General features: G+C 36.0%; 1 protein-coding gene across 1 annotated transcript; it reads right to left on the bottom strand.

The window, feature by feature from the left end:
- Positions 1-8,933: 8,933 nt before the first annotated feature.
- LOC116291724 (G protein-coupled receptor GRL101) lies at positions 8,934-13,416 on the bottom strand. The gene is made up of 9 exons (XM_031698932.2): positions 13,349-13,416; positions 13,198-13,269; positions 13,037-13,108; positions 12,752-12,823; positions 12,244-12,315; positions 11,556-11,633; positions 10,115-11,151; positions 9,283-9,429; positions 8,934-9,167 (listed from the first exon to the last, which is right to left on the bottom strand). Exons 1-8 carry the CDS (start codon positions 13,378-13,380, stop codon positions 9,314-9,316), a joined length of 1,551 nt encoding a protein of 516 aa, XP_031554792.2. The 5' UTR covers positions 13,381-13,416; the 3' UTR covers positions 8,934-9,167; positions 9,283-9,313.
- Between the last annotated feature and the right edge of the window lie 3,933 nt (positions 13,417-17,349).

Genomic DNA, 17,349 nt, shown 5'->3' with positions numbered 1-17,349 from the left:
CCGGTTTATCCGGGAGAGTTGACAGCCCTGCAGTGATGATCCACATACACCTACTTGCAAAAACGTTGTCATACGATATTAGAACATTAGTACTTTAGCGAGAAAGGAATAAATTAAAAGACAAAAGAAAAAGTTCAGCTTTAGTGATCTTCTTTTGTTTTTTAATATAATTCCTATCCCACTAAATCACTAATGTTCTATTTTCGTATGTCAACGTTCTTGCAAGTAGGTGTATCTACTGTACAAATCATCTATTGCATTTCGATAATGGCAGTAGCCACATGCTCTTTATAAGCACTATTTTTTATTTAGTTGCTTTAAGAGATGTCTATTTTCCGGTCACAACAACCGAAAACTCAATGATTCGGATCTAACCAAGGGAGCACATTAAAATTGTTTGTGTAAGGAAAGTCATTGTTCTTGGTTGATCTATCTAGCGCGCGCAATCCATCTTGTGACAGGCGTTCCTCGTAGTGTTTTGGTTTCGGCCGATCCGAATGGCTTACGATCGTGTAAGGAAAGGAATGACGAGTGTAATAGGAGGGGAGTGAAAGAGTGGAAATTTTATCGTCCTATGCTCGTAGCAGATTGCTATGCACACAGGCGGTTGCTAGGCACATTGATGGCTGGATTACACAATCAATATTTTAACGTGCTCCGCTGTCAAAACTTGAAGTAAGATGAATTTATAAATTTACATAACATGAGCGTATGAGTTTATGTTCAAGACGACTGTCGAGTCACTCGTTTGAGTGTTTTTGAAATCGTTAATTTGAAATTTGAATTTTTCTACAGAATAACCACTAATTTATTTTCCGTATCTAATGGGGAAGCTATCAAAACTACGGAGGCATATTTAGTTTAGAAGACCGAGTGTAACGAAAAAGGGCTAAAGCCATGTGATCAGGCAAACTTTTCAACAGTAGGATTATTCTTGATTATGTTCATCAGTTCGTGAGCCGATTTTTTCCTGTTCCGACGCCGGCGAATGAATGTATTGTCGATCCTCCTATATTTTGAGCCGCAATTCCCGTTGATACGGTGATAAAAACACCGCTTTCTCCCTTTCTCAACTCCTTTAAAAAATATATAATTAAAAATGATTTTCCGTTTCCAGCTACTCCACTAATAAACACACTAAAACCTTTTTCTACGATATTAGATATATTTAGGCACTGCCTAAAAGCGGAGCTCCCGATACGCAAGTCACAGGGAGCCCAATTTGAATGAATGTGGAAGATAGAATTAAAATCAGAAAAAATCTTCAATTTTTTTTTCAATATTAAGACAATGTCTCCCATAATAAAAAACATGCACTGAAAACGAATCAAAATGCACTACATCGTTTTCTTTGCGCGAGAATACTCTCCCGATCCCACTTATATGAATTTTGTACACAACTCACCACCAACCCCCCCAGGGGCTAGTTTTTTTCTTGGAAGATTCTTCGACAAAGTTTTCCATGGCCGACATTTTTTAAGCTTGGAATTCCTGGTTAATTTTACTTATAAAACGAAAGATAACTACAAATAATCCAATACAATATCAGGTTTAGTGAAATTTACCTCGGATGTCTTTCATTGAAATCGAAATTTTGGAGATTTCCGAACTTTTATGGACAAATCAAGACTATGAAACAGACTTGAAAACTGGTAAAAAAAGGTGAGCAAAAACATAAGCTTACTTTTACTTCTTTTACACTAATAACGATGTTGGTTTATTGTCCACATCAAAAGTTTTATGTTTTTACAAGAACCGTATTTTCATTCATAAAAGTCTTGACTATTTTTCGAGAAGCTTGAAAACATAAGCTTACTATATTTTGAAAATTCAATTTTACCAGTTTTCATCTTGGTAACAACAAACGTTTTTGAAAAACTAATAAGTTTACATTTATTTATACTTGACAAGAACAACTGAGGCAAAATAGAAAATAACGCAAAATGCAATGCAAATACAAAATAATATTTTCTTTGTCAGTAAATTAGCATTTGGAAATGTTTTTTAATATTTTCTTAGCTTTTGAAAGTGAAAGACAAAGTACCGCTCTTTATATAATAACATATCTCACAACAACACAAATTTAAGCTCATTTTTATAATCATGTACTAGGTCGAAAAGCTCAATAAACAGTTGAATATTTGGTGTAATTTTAAACTCATTCAATATTTAGATAAATTATCTGTAGAAAGATATAAAATTATTGAATGAAATTCAAAATGAAAGTACTCTTACCATAATAACAAAACAGCTACACTTTTTTCGCACGTTTGTCATTCTAGTTCGTTGCTCGTTTGCCGGTAATTTTAGGAATGTTATTTAGCTTTAAGCTTTGTCAAAAATCTCTTGGATTTGTTTAATTGTGGAATTCAAAAAGTGCTTTTTCAAATGATTATTTTATATCATGTATGAACTACGAATACTCTTGCCATAAAAAGAACAAACCAAGTACTTTTTTCGCTCGTTCTTCATGCTAGTTTGTTGCTCGTTTCCCGGTAATGTTGTAGCTATGTTATCTACACTAAATAAAACAAAATAGAAAATGTCCTAACCTCTATCTTCACACTCTGGCGAATTCTTTTTTTCCATGATTTCTTCAATAATTTTTTGTTTCGTTTTTACAATATTTACAAAAAAATTTATCCATAATTTTTTGTTTCGTTTTAACAATATTTACAAAAAGTTTTTAAAAAGCTCGTTAAAAAAAGTCGTCATTTTCCAAGTGACGTGTGATTTGAAATCTCGACCAATCAGAAACGCGATGTACACCTGGCGGGCGACACTTTTAGCGTTACGCACAGGGTTCCCATGCGATGACCACGAAAACTGAGTTGCATAGTTTACCATATTCTATACCTATGGTGCTCCGCTCGCGCGGGCCGAGGAGCTCCGCTATGATGAACCAATTACCAGAAAGGTATACCCAGAATGTCACAATCGTTTATGAGTGGGATACAAGCATACTCCTAACAACTACCTTATCATTTATTATTTGTATCAAAGCAGTTGAAAATTGAAAGATGGTGGATACTTATGAAGCAATGTGGGGGAAAATAACTACTAGCAAAATAGAAAAAAGAAAAAAGAAAAAAGAAAAAAGAAAAAAGAAAAAAGAAAAAAGAAAAAAGAAAAAAGAAAAAAGAAAAAAGAAAAAAGAAAAGAAAAAAGAAAAAAGAAAAAAGAAAAAAAAAAAAAAAAAAAAAAAAAAAAAAAAAAAAAAAAAAAAAAAAAAAAAAAAAAAAAAAAAAAAAAAAAAAAAAAAAAAGCAAAGAAAAAGAAGAATAGAACATGAAAGACCCCGACATTGTCATTAGGCTTTTTTCCAAGGCCTTTTAATTGACCTAATTCACTATGACGTCACTGCTTGTTTATGTCGGGGATAGAATCGCCAAATCCAATAGAAAATTCAACTAAATTTGCTCCTAGCGAAACAGTCTAATCTAAAATGGCCTGGTTTTCAGATATAATATGTGTTAATATGTACTAAAAAATATTCTGAGCGATTGCTGGCTATTCTACTTCTCTTCGTGGAATGATACGGGATTTAGAACAATTTTCGGTTAGTTTGCGTTGATTTGACCCCGTCCTACGACCATGATCCTTTGCGTTTAAACAATAGATTGTTGAAGATTGTTTTGATGAGACGTTATAGTGAATTAGGGCAATTTGTATATTATCTGTCAAACCTGTGTAAACTCCTTGAAAAGAACACGTGACTGATCTGGTAAAACCGCAAAAAAAAAAAAACAAAAAAAAACAAAAAACAAAAAACAAAAAAAAAACAAAAAAAAACCGAACAACAACAACAACAACATCAAACAAACAAACAAAAAAGAACATAGGAAAACCTTGGAAAGAGCATGAAAAAAACATGTAAAATCCTAAATCCTCAAAACTTGAGAAAAACCAGCGAAATGATTTCAATATTAAACTATTTCAGCCCTTTTTGTAACATCATATCACAAGTGGGTGCTAGGTTATTCTACTATAAATTTAGCACAGCTATTCTTCATCTTGAGGGTGTTAAACAGACGGAAGTGTTACAACAATGTTATTAGAAAAAAAAAAAACATTACCTGAAAGTGGTCATCATTAATTTTGATAAATACATACAGTGGAATAAATAAATGTTGAAAAAATATTATCAAAATATTTCACAACGAAAGTCTAACTCTCAATACCAGGAAGGTATACCCATAATGTCACAATCGTTTATGAGTGGGATACAAGCATACTCCTAACAACCATCTTATCATTTGGTATTTTAGTGTATCAAAACAGTTGAAAATTGAAAGATGGAGTATACTTATGAAGCAATGTGAAGGGAAATAACTACTAACAAAAAAAAAAAAAAAGAAAAAAAGAAAAAAAAAAGAAAAGAAAAGAAAAGAAAAGAAAAGAAAAGAAAAGAAAAGAAAAGAAAGGAGAAGAAAGAAAAACCCCGACATCGTCATCGTCAGGATTTTTTCCAAGGCCTTTTAATTATATTTGCAATTGTGTATCATAAAAAAAAAAGAATATATAAGATGAAGGGAGATGTGACGTCCTCATTCATGTGTCACGCCACTAATGTAACTTGACCTTTCCCGTTTCCTTTCTTTTTGTATCCCTCGAGACTGTTTAGACAACTATACACATACTCAGGCAAAAAGTCAGAGTTGAGTGTTGAGGTTGGTTCTTTAAGGCTTGGCTAAACCAGGAATCATGTTTCCAGAAAAATATTTATCCTTCGCATGTTTCCCCAATGTTTCCCAGTTTAGCCACATGTAAAACATTGCTGCGTGCAATAAATTTTGCAAAATTTGCTTCCAAGACGCAAAAAATATATCTGCTGTGCGGCATAAATATTGTATGCTTCAAAACGCATGTAAAAAATGTTTCCCGATGTTTCCTGGCAGTTTTGCTACTTTGGAAACATTTTTTGGAAACATGTTCCCTCGTTTAGTCAGAGCCCTATTCCAAGGATCTATATCTAATTAAGCTTCGAAAATTAGCACCAAAGAGTTGCAATAATCTAAACAAGCATTAGAGGTTGAAAGGAAATACCTAAACAACAAAGTTCTAGCAAAAGAAATTAATAATAAAAATAAAAATAAAAATATTAATAATAATAACTAAATTCTAGTCTGCAAACAAATTAAAATTAATCATTATTGCCGAATAATACTCTGGTGGTCCAATTCCATTTGAGGGAAACTGAGGGAAACGTAAACAATCAATTGATCCTACTGGGGCTCAGTGTGTTCCATTTGTTAAAGCCTGATTTGTAGCTTTTTGTGAACACAAAATATTAAAAAGGGATAAACTTTCTTGTGACCTCCAAGTGGTACATTGGGGTATCCATGTTCTCTGCACTTTGCACAGGATCTAACCGAGGGAGTATGATTAAGAGACATGATTAAAGTGTAGACAGGAAACGAAACCGATCCTCAGATTGAGCGCAGATCATTTTACAATAATTGCAATACAAAAACCTGGAAATTATATTGAATGTATCAAATTTAGGGAATTTTTAACAAATTACCTGCCAGAAATCGGTTAAGATGGAAACATCAAAGCTCGTGGACTAGACTCATTGTATTAAAAATGTTCCCAGAAAATTTTAGAAGTCATCAAGTTTTGCGATTTTAGCTTTAACTGTTCGAAAGTTACATACATACATACACACACACACACACACACACACACACACACACACACACACACACACACACACACACACACACACACACATACATGCATGCATGCATACATACATACATACATACATACATACATACATACATACATACATACATACATACATACATACATACATACATACATACATACATACATACATACATACATACATACATACATACATACATACATACATCTTTATTTAAACACGGATGTCTCATCATACAAAATGGGCTTCCTAAGAGCCGTGTTAAAACTTATAATAGAATAATAAAGCAGGAGCACAATACGACCTCACCTTAGTAAAATTGCTAAAAGAGGAGAGTACCTATGCTGGCAGAGTTTATTACGAATTCTAATTATTGAAAAAATAATCCATTGAGTTACGGAAGTTACTTAATGTTGACACACTTTTCATATTATCAGGGAAGCTATTCAAAAACAGCCCCTCTGTAGTCCCTCTGTTATACGAGCTGAACTTTGGAGCGGCCCTCAAAAGCTCCTCAAAAGCCCCCCCCGCTACCGGTTTGAATAGCGCTAAGGAAATTTCAAAAAAACGGTGCATAAGCTATTCGATATAGAGCGTCATTAGGCAATTCAAGGCTAAAGGCTATCTAAGTAAGTGCATATGTTACAATGGGCCATACTAAGGCAGATAAAGGAAGACTAATGCAATCTAAGGTGATCGATCTTATCACTTTGCCATAAGCTGCACACGACTCCGACTTTGAGTACGTGAAACCAGGCTTATTGGTCCCCTCCTCCTCTCCTGTCCAGCCCTGTCCTCTGCACTCCTCTGCTCTGCGCGCTGTGCTCCAAACTCCTTTCTTCTCCTCTCTTTTCTTCTCTCTACTTTCTTCTTATAAATCGTACGCGATTTTCTTTTTTACTAAAAAAGGGAATTCGAAGAGCAAAACGTTATCTGAAAGCAAATTAAGACTAAGCATTTCAATTTTGTTTCCTCAATTGAAGTCTGTATTTCTTTATTTCTTCTGTAGAAACAATGGAAAATTTCTGTATTTTTTTCGCTTCGAGCTCCATTTTTGTACTAAAAAAATCCAGCAAAATTGCTGGCTTTCACTCAGCTAATAAAAGCTTTTGAATCTCATTATCTGCTCCACATGGTAATCAAACACTGACCACCATGTGCTATCAGCCAGAAAGAATTATAGTTAAAACTTGCGATTCAGCTGATGAAAATTTCACACGAGACAGGAAATGACGTCAAGTGAAAGCCAGCAATACCTGCTCCCGATGTTATTTTTGAGCGTGCAAAATGTCACGCCACCGGCTTTTTTCACGTTCTGATCACGTGCATTGGTTTATATTCACCATTCTATTCACGTGCGTTGGGCTTCCTCGATGACAAAGAGGTTTTGCCTATACGAAGCAGCAGCCACAAAAACCGTCGGGTGGTTTTAAACAACTTTATTCAATATTAAATCATTTAAAATGTTTTAAACTTTAAATAAAATCATATTTAAATGTGTTGAAACCATTTTAGGCTTAGCAAATTTTATAAGCTTCAATTGTGACTAAGAATGTGTTTAGTTTGACTCTTTTACAATCAAAGGCACTGGACTATCAATGTCTAATAAATTCTACAGTTAAAATGATTCTGATAGAGACAGCATTTGCAAGCTAATGCAGTTTTAATTATTTATCAATGTCTATTAATAACTACAATATGATCATTATGGTAGCAACGTTTCCGCCACTATCACTCTCTTTTAGAGACAATAAATGCAAGAATAGGCAGTTGATTATTTACCAATATCTATTAATAACTACAATATGATCATTATCGTAGCAACGTTACCGCCACTATCACTTTCTTTTAGAGACAATAAATGCAAGAATAGGCAGTTGATTATTTACCAATATCTATTAATAACTACAATATGATCATTATCGTAGCAACGTTACCGCCACTATCACTTTCTTTTAGAGACAATAAATGCAAGAATAGGCAGTTGATTATTTACCAATATCTATAAATAACTACAAATATAATGATTACGAGAGAAACGCCACTCTCACTTTCTTTTAAAGACAGCAAATGCTAGCGAGGGCAGTTTTAAACTTTTATCAATATATTTTAAAAGCTACAAAAAATGATTATGATAGAAACGAAACGACGGTCATTTTTGCTCATATTTTTTAGTTTCAAGATTTTGTACATTTAAGGTCTTACAAGGGTGAAAAGCACTGCGCTTGTTCATTAAAAGGGCGGGAAAATATCAAACCCGTGTTAAAACAAAGATTGTTTTAATCTCTTCAAATTTACTTTCTTCAGTTCGGCAAATCATACCAGAGTCATTATCTATGTCCTCTAATAATTCTTATTAAGGTTACTGGAGACCTTCAGGGGTATGTTTCGTTTAAGACTCTCTCTTCGCAAAACTTTACACAAAATCCCATAAAACTATATATCGTTTTCAAGGTCATATAATAAAGATTCAGAAAATAATATTATTTGAAAGCGATTTTTTAATATGAAACAATCCATAAACACATATCGGGAAAGTTCAGTTGAGGTCAATTAATTGACATAAATATAGCGCATATAGCCAAAAGAATTTCACTATGTGAATAAGCAAAAGATAAAGTACAAAAGGGTGTGAGCGATTTTTGATATTTTACTTCATTAAAAAGTTATTGAATTTTAAAGTTGGAACGTCGAAAAATGTCAAGGCCGGTTAATATTTTACCGCATAAAAAAAACGAAATACTCAAAATATCAAAATTCGCTCACACCCTTTTGTAGATTATCTTTTGCTTATTCACATAGTTTGGTTCTTTTGGCTATACTCGCTAACGCTATTTCCATTAATTCACCTCTACGCAATGTGCCCGATTTGTGTTTAAGGCTCGGTATTGTTTCAAATTAGAAATTAATTTTGAATAATTATTATTTTCGAAATCTTCATCATATGACCTTTAAAACGATATATAGTATAAGGGGGTTTTGTTGACCTTGTTGCGTAGGGAGAGCTTAAGAGAAACATAGCTCCGAAGGTCTCCAGTAACCTTAAATAATCTGTTACTGATTTCATTTATTTGCAACGCTGAAAGACGCAGTGCGTTTTCCCCGTGTTTATTAAACTACCAGAAATGGTTTAATCTATAAGGAGGTGTCTTCTTTAAGATCACCAATCTTGTTACAGTCTTTTTACTTTCATCATCTTCAGCCTCCACCACTTATTGATGCTCGGTTATCAATATTTCGTTTTCAATCGTTTATTCTGCAGCAAAAGAATCATACCACTTTTTAACAATGCGATTGAATAAAAAAACTCTGAGCAATAAAAAGCGTGAAACAAGAGCTAATATGCGAATAGTAACATGTCAGGATAGCATGGTTTTCAGAGGAAAAAACCCTTAAGTATTGGAACCTAAAACGATGGTGCAATTACTCCGGTTTCTGGAAGATGTTTTTGGATACCATATCTTTGATTCCTGTGTTCATATACGTCTATTGGATTCTGGGATGAGGGAAACGAAACCAATTAAAACCAATAACAATACTTATAACAACTATGCAAAGCCTTATCACATTACTAATGTTTTGCATCGTCAAGATATTTGTTTTGTACTCACCTCAGAGGTTTGGAGTTTGTGTTTGGAAGAGTTAATGCAGTTCTTGCTCGACAGCTAGTTGTTCTGGGTTTTCTTTTTCTCGGCAAATCCTAAGGTCCTTCAAAGGCAAAGCTACGGGGCCTATTTGTTGAGGTGGTAAACGTCCTCCTGCAATGTTAAAAAAATAACAATAATTTGAAAATGCGATTAACTTGGCTCCCAAGCTCTGTTTTATAGCAGAAACCGAAGGTAAGTCGTTAATATTATATATTCCTTGCACAAAAAAAAAACTCTTGTATTCCAGCTGCATATATACTTGACTCTTGTATATACTAGGCTTTGAAGATTCGTTTACAATAATGAAAGTTTGGAATCCAATAATTAATTCAAGAATGCAAGAGTAAAGTCATTAATGGTCACGCTTAAGGTGATTTAACTGTAAAAAAGAAATAATTTTCTATTTCATCAGCTTTTTGGCTACCTCATCTTTTCCACACTAGCTCCCCCACGTGATTTGGAAATCAAGGCCAGTGTAGTCCACTCGCCTCAGTTCTCTCAGACTCGACCCCTGAACTCCACATCACATGTGAGCAGAGATTGTTGGGTCTCTCCATTGTTTCAAACACTTTTCTGTAGGTTCTTTTTCTAGTTCCTCCATTTGTAGAAACCGATTCGATCCGTAAGTAAACTGGCCCTGACTTTTATAATATCACTCAAAAGGTTTTTTCAAAGTTCCCTCTACCCTTCAATACACTGAGGACATCGTTTTCCTTTATCTTTCAGCAATCATGTTCGAGCATTCACTTCCTCTCCACTCCCTCCCCCCTGCTAAACACACCAATAACACCATTACCTTTATCTTTCAACAATCTTCTCCTGATTGACTTCATGCTGTTGATCGTTTGAGAGGATGAGAAGGTGTACAGTACTGGGTTGATGGCTGAGTTGACGGGAAGTACGAATACAGCTACCCAGATATACACAGAAGGTTCGTTGAAGTCATGGACGAGAGAAACTACGCCAAGAATCATGACAGGCATCCAGCAAAAGAAGTCGGTCAGAATCACAAACAGAACCCGCTTCCCTAATGCAGAATCAGAGCTTGATGATGAACGCACTTTTTGAGCGGATTTTCGAACTTTTATGAGTATGGCGATGTAACCAACAAGGATGAAGAAGAACGCAGCGCCATTGAAGCCAATAAAAACAGCAACGGAATACTTCCAACCGGGAGGGCGATCCTTGGATAACTGTAGCGGCAGACAGACAGTTGAACGGCCGTAAAAATTGAAGCCAGATACTTTGTCGTTGAAGTAGCTTGGAACAAGAAGGGGAGTAAAGGACATGATGAAGCCAGCGACCCAAATTAACAGACAGAGAAAATGAGCAAGTTTCAGATTAGTGCGTCTGCCTGAGAACTGGAAAAGAATTGTGTTTATTCTATCGGCCGTTATGGCAACCAAAATCATGACTGAAACTTCGCTGGACAAAGTGGAAATGGCGCCTGCTATTTTACACTTGATGCCAGCTCTCCACTCTACGTCATGTAGAAAGTATTCACCCTTCCTTATTTCATTGTAAGTTCCAATGAGCAGAAGATATACTCCCATGAGAAGATCAGCAAGCGCGAGATGGCAAAATAGCAAGGACTGGACACTGTTTATCTTTACACGTCGTGTTCTTGGTCGTTTTCTTGAAAGGAATATCCACCATGCTATGACAGCCAGATTGCCAAAGGTAGCGAGAACACCTTCCGCCCAAATGCAGACTTTTACTACGGCGTTTTTGAGCATGTCGTCACAGCTGGAGAACTCGTTGCCAGGGGAGACACAGTTAAGGTTTTGAATAGACTTGGTTGCATAGCAGCACATGATGAAGCTGTCTGTTGATCTATAACGGTACCGTGTAACAGAAAGATTAAAAGTCTTGACAAAATTATAGAATTTGAGTAAAATTTAATGTCAGGTAGTAAACAACACATTTATAAAAAACACCAATCCTGCATTTATTGTTCTGCATCCCTAGTTACTGTTGCGACGTCGGACAAGCTAAAATGTGTTCGTTTTTACATCACGGAACACAAACCGCTTTCTGATCATTGTAAATGTATGTCTTAGAATCAACAAATTCTCACTAATGGTATATTAAGAAAAAAATTGATAACTACTAAAAAATATATTTTGAATAGTCGAGTCGAGTTGGAATTGGTCGGAATTTTTGTATTCCACTGGAAAAACTACACATTGTTTGGTTGAACAAATAAGCAAAGCCGGGTTCGGTCTATTCTCACTTACAGATATTTGAGTTTTTGCAGGTTCTTGAATGCATCTTTTGGAATGGTCCTTTCGTTGATGGAATTGTTCTTCAACGTCCTATCAATATAAAAAGTTAATTTATTGGTACATTTCATTGTTCGCTTGATTTTGTCAGTTGTTTCGATTTATTAGTCTTTCGTTCATTCACTCACACATACTTCGAAAAAATCCTTCAATTTTTATCGATTTCCTGAAACTACCTGTGGGCTTATCAAAGTCAGGCCAATTTACAGCTCGAATTGAATGCTATCGTGTTAGGTTTTGCGGAGAGAGAATAACCGGAGAAACTGAAGAAAACGTTGGAATGCATGAATCAAGGGAAAGAATAAGGAGGGAAAGGGGGCGTCTCTAGGCAAATGGCTGGAACGGTGTTTGCATTCGTGAAAGATAGCGGAATGACGTGTAGATTTTCGAATGAACTACGAGCATCAATGTCTAATCTTAAGAGGAGGACATCAAGAATCAACCTCACAAGAGTAGGTTCAATAAAGACGATATCAAACATTATCCATGCCGTTTTTCAGGGACTGTTGTCTTTTGAAACTCCATATCATTCCTTTATAAAACTTTTATGGCTGTATTTGTCAATGATGAAGAAGTTATATCGCATATAACGGCATTCAAAATGGAGGATTTAAAGATGACTAGCCTAAGTGTAATAGCTTACAGTTTTTTCAGATTTTCAAGTCCTTCAAAAATTGTTTTGTCAATTTTTTGAATTTTGTTTTCATGAAGAAGCCTGAAAAAAATAAAATAAATAACGAAAATGATAAATAATCAATATCGCAAATTTAATCGAATTCCAAATATTTGAATACTACTCTTCCCAGTAGACCGAGGTAGTTGTGATTTTTTAATCGCCTTTGTAGCGTCTGTTATGTTATCCGCAAGTACATTTCAAATTGACCACGTGATGCCAATGTTGTACCACGAGGGCAAGTTTTTTACACCACGTGATTAAAACTTGACTGAATTTTGATCACGTGGTGTAAAAAACTTGTCCTCGTGGTACAACATTGGCATCACATGGTCGATTTGAAATGTACTTGCGGATAACATAACAGACGCTACGAAGGCGATTAAAAAATCACAACTACCTCGGTCTACTGGGAAGAGTAGTACATTGATTTATGTTAAAGCAATGACTTGTCGAAGAAAAGATATCGGTTACTTACAAGATCTCAAGGTACTTTTGGTGACGGAAAATGCCAGCAGGAATCGACTTCAGTGAATTGTCTTGAAGGTATCTAGGAAAAGATATATTGGAAGCAAAAGTTAAAGTAATAATGTTATTCTTAATAAAGAAAAAAAGAATTATCAACCATTATAACCTTATTATTTTCCCTTTCCTCCTTTTTCCTCATTTCCTTCCTTCGTCCTCCTCCATTCATTCCTTGTATTTTTGAATTTATCTTATCACTTTCCCCAATATTTAGATTAAAAAACTCTACGGCACTTACAGATATGTCATATTAGTGTTATTTTGAAAGGACTGTTCTTGGAGTCCCTCTATTCGGTTACTACGAAGGCTCCTAACAAAGCATAAAATGCGACAACATTAAAGATCAGCCTTAACAACGCAAACGGTTAGCTTATTGTATAACTTTGATATAAGACTTACAGTGCGCGAAGACCTGGAAAACCAGAAAAAGCATCCGAATTGATATTGGAAATTAAATTTTCTCCAAGATCCCTGAATTTAAAGAATAGTATTTTATAGTTAGAAGGTCCCTCGTCCATTATTAAGACCCACATTATTGTTTTATACTTACATTGCTTCAAGTTTCTCCAAACCAACAAACATGTTTTTCAAAACTTCTTTAACGAAATTCCCATTAAGTCGTCTAAAAAGAAAACGTGATTATTTTTCTTCAGAAAAACCATTGTCTTTCAATGTAATTAGGATAAGCGGACTCAAATATTCAAGGCGCGCTGCACCGTTGGGCGGGCACTTTCTTATTTAACTTCTTGGTATCTACGGAACTGGTCCAGTTTTAAGAGGGACGATAATTTTGTGTTTGATAAAATATCTACATTTAGGTACTGTCTAAACACGGATCTTCCAATGGGTTCACGGAGCCCGATTTAAATCAAAATGAAAGGAGAGATTTATTCGAGATGAAGATAATGTCCCCCATAAATAAAACCTTGCAGTGAAAAACTCCAATCGAAATGCATAACATCGTTTTCTTCGCGCGAGCCTTGTTTTCAACTTTACTATTCTCCCACTTAGGAATTTTATCACGTGTACACAACCCAGGATTTTACAGGCAAATCACGAACTCTAAATAAGAAAACATACCGACGCAGCTCACACTAGTTTTTAGCTAGTTATCTCTTCTAAATAAGAACATACTTAAGAGTGACTGTCTGTAACCATCGAGCAAAACGTGGCAAACTTCGAAAAATCGATTTCGCTCATACTTTCAAGTTAGTTAGGGTAATGTATCCTAAGAATCGCTGTATAGTTGGTTTGATCAAATAACGCTTTATTATGGAGAAAAATGGAATTTTTCAAACACTCCCGAAAACGCCGTTCGCGACAGTAAATTTTGACTCAACTTTCGCGGATGCTGGACAAAACATAAGCAACACTGGGAATAACAACAACCCATATTCTTGAAAACCAATCTATTGAGTACGATATGCGTGACTTTGGGATCAATTGTACAATTTTAAGATAACAAAATAATTTTATTCGCTAGACGTGTGTTTAGAGTATCAAAAAGTAGGTCTTACAAAAATATTCATTCTGAATGTGCTAAACCTCTCAGTCGCGTGAAACTTCGCTGGTCGATTAGTCAGATGTTGGTCTTTCTAGTGATGTAAAGAAATCTTTGGGCAAATGATTGTGTGTCACGCAGTATGTCTTCAAACTTTGGTCAAATTACTCATTTCTGACCTATGGCCGCTTTCTATAACAGACAAGATACTAGTGTTTATAAGTAAAATACAAACTCAAAAACAAGCCTAAAACACTTTTATAGCCTTAAATAATGTAGCTGTTTAAGAATTCTTACCTGGCAAACTCTGAAACCTGGATTTTTATGAATGTTTTTAGACACAACATCGATCTGGTTTCTTTCATTACCGACTCGAACTTGTCAACGGCCGAGTGCCACAGGGAGCCCAACCTTTCTTGTTGTGGTGCAAAACACAGGAAACCCAGATTGATTAAAAAATCGTTTTAATTTGTATTAATGATGATGCAAACACACACAATAAAAAATTTCACAACTATTCCAGTAAAACTTACTAAATTACATGATAATCTATAATATGAATGACTAATAAAGAGGGGAAAAAACTGAAGTAGAACCTTACTAATGGTAACAGTTCTAAATTGATTTTAAAGAAGTTGAACCGTATACACTACATGCAATTTTTCTGCTCGGCATGTCATCATAAATGATCACCGTAATAGCGGAGCGCAGTCGTGACGTCACGAAATTGTGACCCCTGCTGAGATTCGGACAAACAAATCAGCCTTTAAGAGATGGCATGGCGGCAACTTCGAAAATTACGTCGAGTTTTATCACTGTTCTCAATGAAAATGATGGCGTTCCTGGTTCAAAATTTGAAAGCGAGCCGGATAACTATACATTAGAGCAGCTGAAACGTTGGCTGAAATGCAGAGGGTTGAAACTTAGCGGTAAACGAAGCAATTTAATCGCACGCGTGAATAATTGTTTATCGTCAGGCAATAATCATGTTCTCGATCCAAGTATTGATGATGGAAAATGGTTTGAAGCCAAAGCTTTACGAGAAAAAACAGGAGATGATGTAAAGAAACCAAATTTACGAAAGATCCCGGACATACCAAATTCCGGATGGAAGAAATTCCCGGCATACGATATACCATCGCAGTTTAACTACGGCCACGTGCACTACTATGGCTTGGAATCCCTTCCATCAAGCAACGAGGAAGAGAACGACGACAACGAGAGCCATGGACTTGGCCACATGACTGATAAACCCTTTAAAAACGGACGAAAATACGTAGAATCCGGCTTTGTGCATGATATAACAGACAACAAGAACGACGATTACTACTTTCTACGCGCTCATGTCTGGCCTTCTATGCGAAATGATTACCCTCATAATGTCACGATTGTTTTATCTAGTATTAGTGGTGCCGTTGTGCATGCGATGTGCAATCCATGTAAAGTCTCCCAGCTAGGTCGCTGTAGCCACATTATAGCAGTTCTCCTTCACCTTACTGACCACGTAAAGGCAAACGGGTTCACCGTATCAACACCATGTACCAGTAAGGAATGTTCATGGAACAAGGGTAAAAAACGCAAGAAAAATCCCCAAAGACTTTCTGAGGCTAATTATCCTTCAAAGAAAAAGAAAAGCCGAATAAAGGTAATCGAGTTCGATCCTCGACCACCACAATACAGATTCGTGACAGAAAAGCACTTAAATGCTTTATTTAGAAACATCGAAAAGGACTGTAGTCGCACGGGGAAAAGTTCTATGTGGACAACACAGTTAAAGCTGAAGTATGCCGATTACAAGCTGGAGGACATAGATTTATCTGTGTTGGAAGAGCAGCTTAAGGTCCTCGAATGCAACATCACTCCACCATCCCTCATGCAAATACAAGGCACTGAAGCTCAAAGCAAAAGTGAAATGTGGCAGTCAGAAAGGTGGCTACGACTTACAGCATCTAAATGCATTGAAGCATTTAGAGTCGGAAAGTTAGTCCTTGATGACTCAAGCACTGCTTTGATCAGATGTAAGAAGTTCATATGTTCTTACATTTGGAACTTAGTTTCTCCAAATTATCAGTCGGTTTGGATGGCACGTGGACTTGAAAGTGAACTTGAAGCTGTTTCAAAGTATCAAGAACAAACCAAGCAGCAAGTAGATCCATCTGGTCTCTGGGTTAACCCAAACTTCCCTTGGCTGGCATGTTCACCGGATGGTCTAGTAGGCCCAAATGGACTCATTGAGATCAAATCCTTGAAAATTTTTAGTGATCATACCATCAAAGCTGTTTCAGAGGATTATAGTGTGGTTCCTAAGGAGGTACTAGGCAGACAGTGTTTTAACATCAAGGATAAGCAGTGCTATTTGAAGCACACACACAACTACTTCTACCAAGTACAGATGCAACTACTTGTCACTGAGAGAGAATTTTGTGACTTTGTTTTGTATGCAAAGGATGGTCCTGTTTCAATTGAGAGGATAACAAGAGATGATCAACTGATTTCAGATATATTGGTGAACCTCACAGCCTTATGGAAAAAAGTTATTGCTCCAGAGATCTTTGAAATGAGAGTTCCCAGAGATTTGAATCCCTTCATTTTACCAGTTTTAAATCCAGTTAATATTAATCCATCCTCTGGTAGTACTAATACCCACCCGTCACAGCCTACAGTGTCACCTGGTAGTACTAATACCCACCCGTCACAGCCTACATTGTCACCCGGTAGTACTAATACCCACCCGTCACAGCCTACAGTGTCACCTGGTAGTACTGATACCCAGCCATCACAGCCTACAGTGTCACCTGGTAGTACTAATACCCACCCGTCACAGCCTACAGTGTCACATGGTAGTACTGATACCCACCCGTCACAGCCTACAGTGTCACATGGTAGTACTGATACCCACCCATTCCTGTCCCAGTCATCTTGTCATATTGATAACAGTTATTCCCAAGACGAAATTGACATTGCAAGCTTCCTAGCACAGTCAAAGATCCCTGATGATTTGATAGCCATACCTTGGGGAGGTATGACTAATAGAGGTTTAAGTCTTACCA

The sequence above is a fragment of the Actinia tenebrosa genome, unplaced genomic scaffold (assembly GCF_029948245.1).
Source record: "Actinia tenebrosa isolate PJP-AT-01 unplaced genomic scaffold, QUT_ActTen_1.0 PGA_scaffold10__47_contigs__length_13832649, whole genome shotgun sequence".
In the NCBI taxonomy this organism is placed as follows: domain Eukaryota; kingdom Metazoa; phylum Cnidaria; class Anthozoa; order Actiniaria; family Actiniidae; genus Actinia; species Actinia tenebrosa.
This window is presented reverse-complemented; position numbering and strand designations above follow the sequence as displayed.

Coding starts and splice junctions, on each gene's coding strand:
- LOC116291724 (XM_031698932.2), bottom strand. CDS start 13,380: ATGTTTGTTGGTTTGGAGAAACTTGAAGCAAT. Junction 11,634..12,243: donor CTTGAAAATCTGAAAAAACT/GTAAGCTATTAC, acceptor TTATATTGATAG/GACGTTGAAGAACAATTCCA. Junction 9,430..10,114: donor AAGATTGTTGAAAGATAAAG/GTAATGGTGTTA, acceptor TTAACATTGCAG/GAGGACGTTTACCACCTCAA.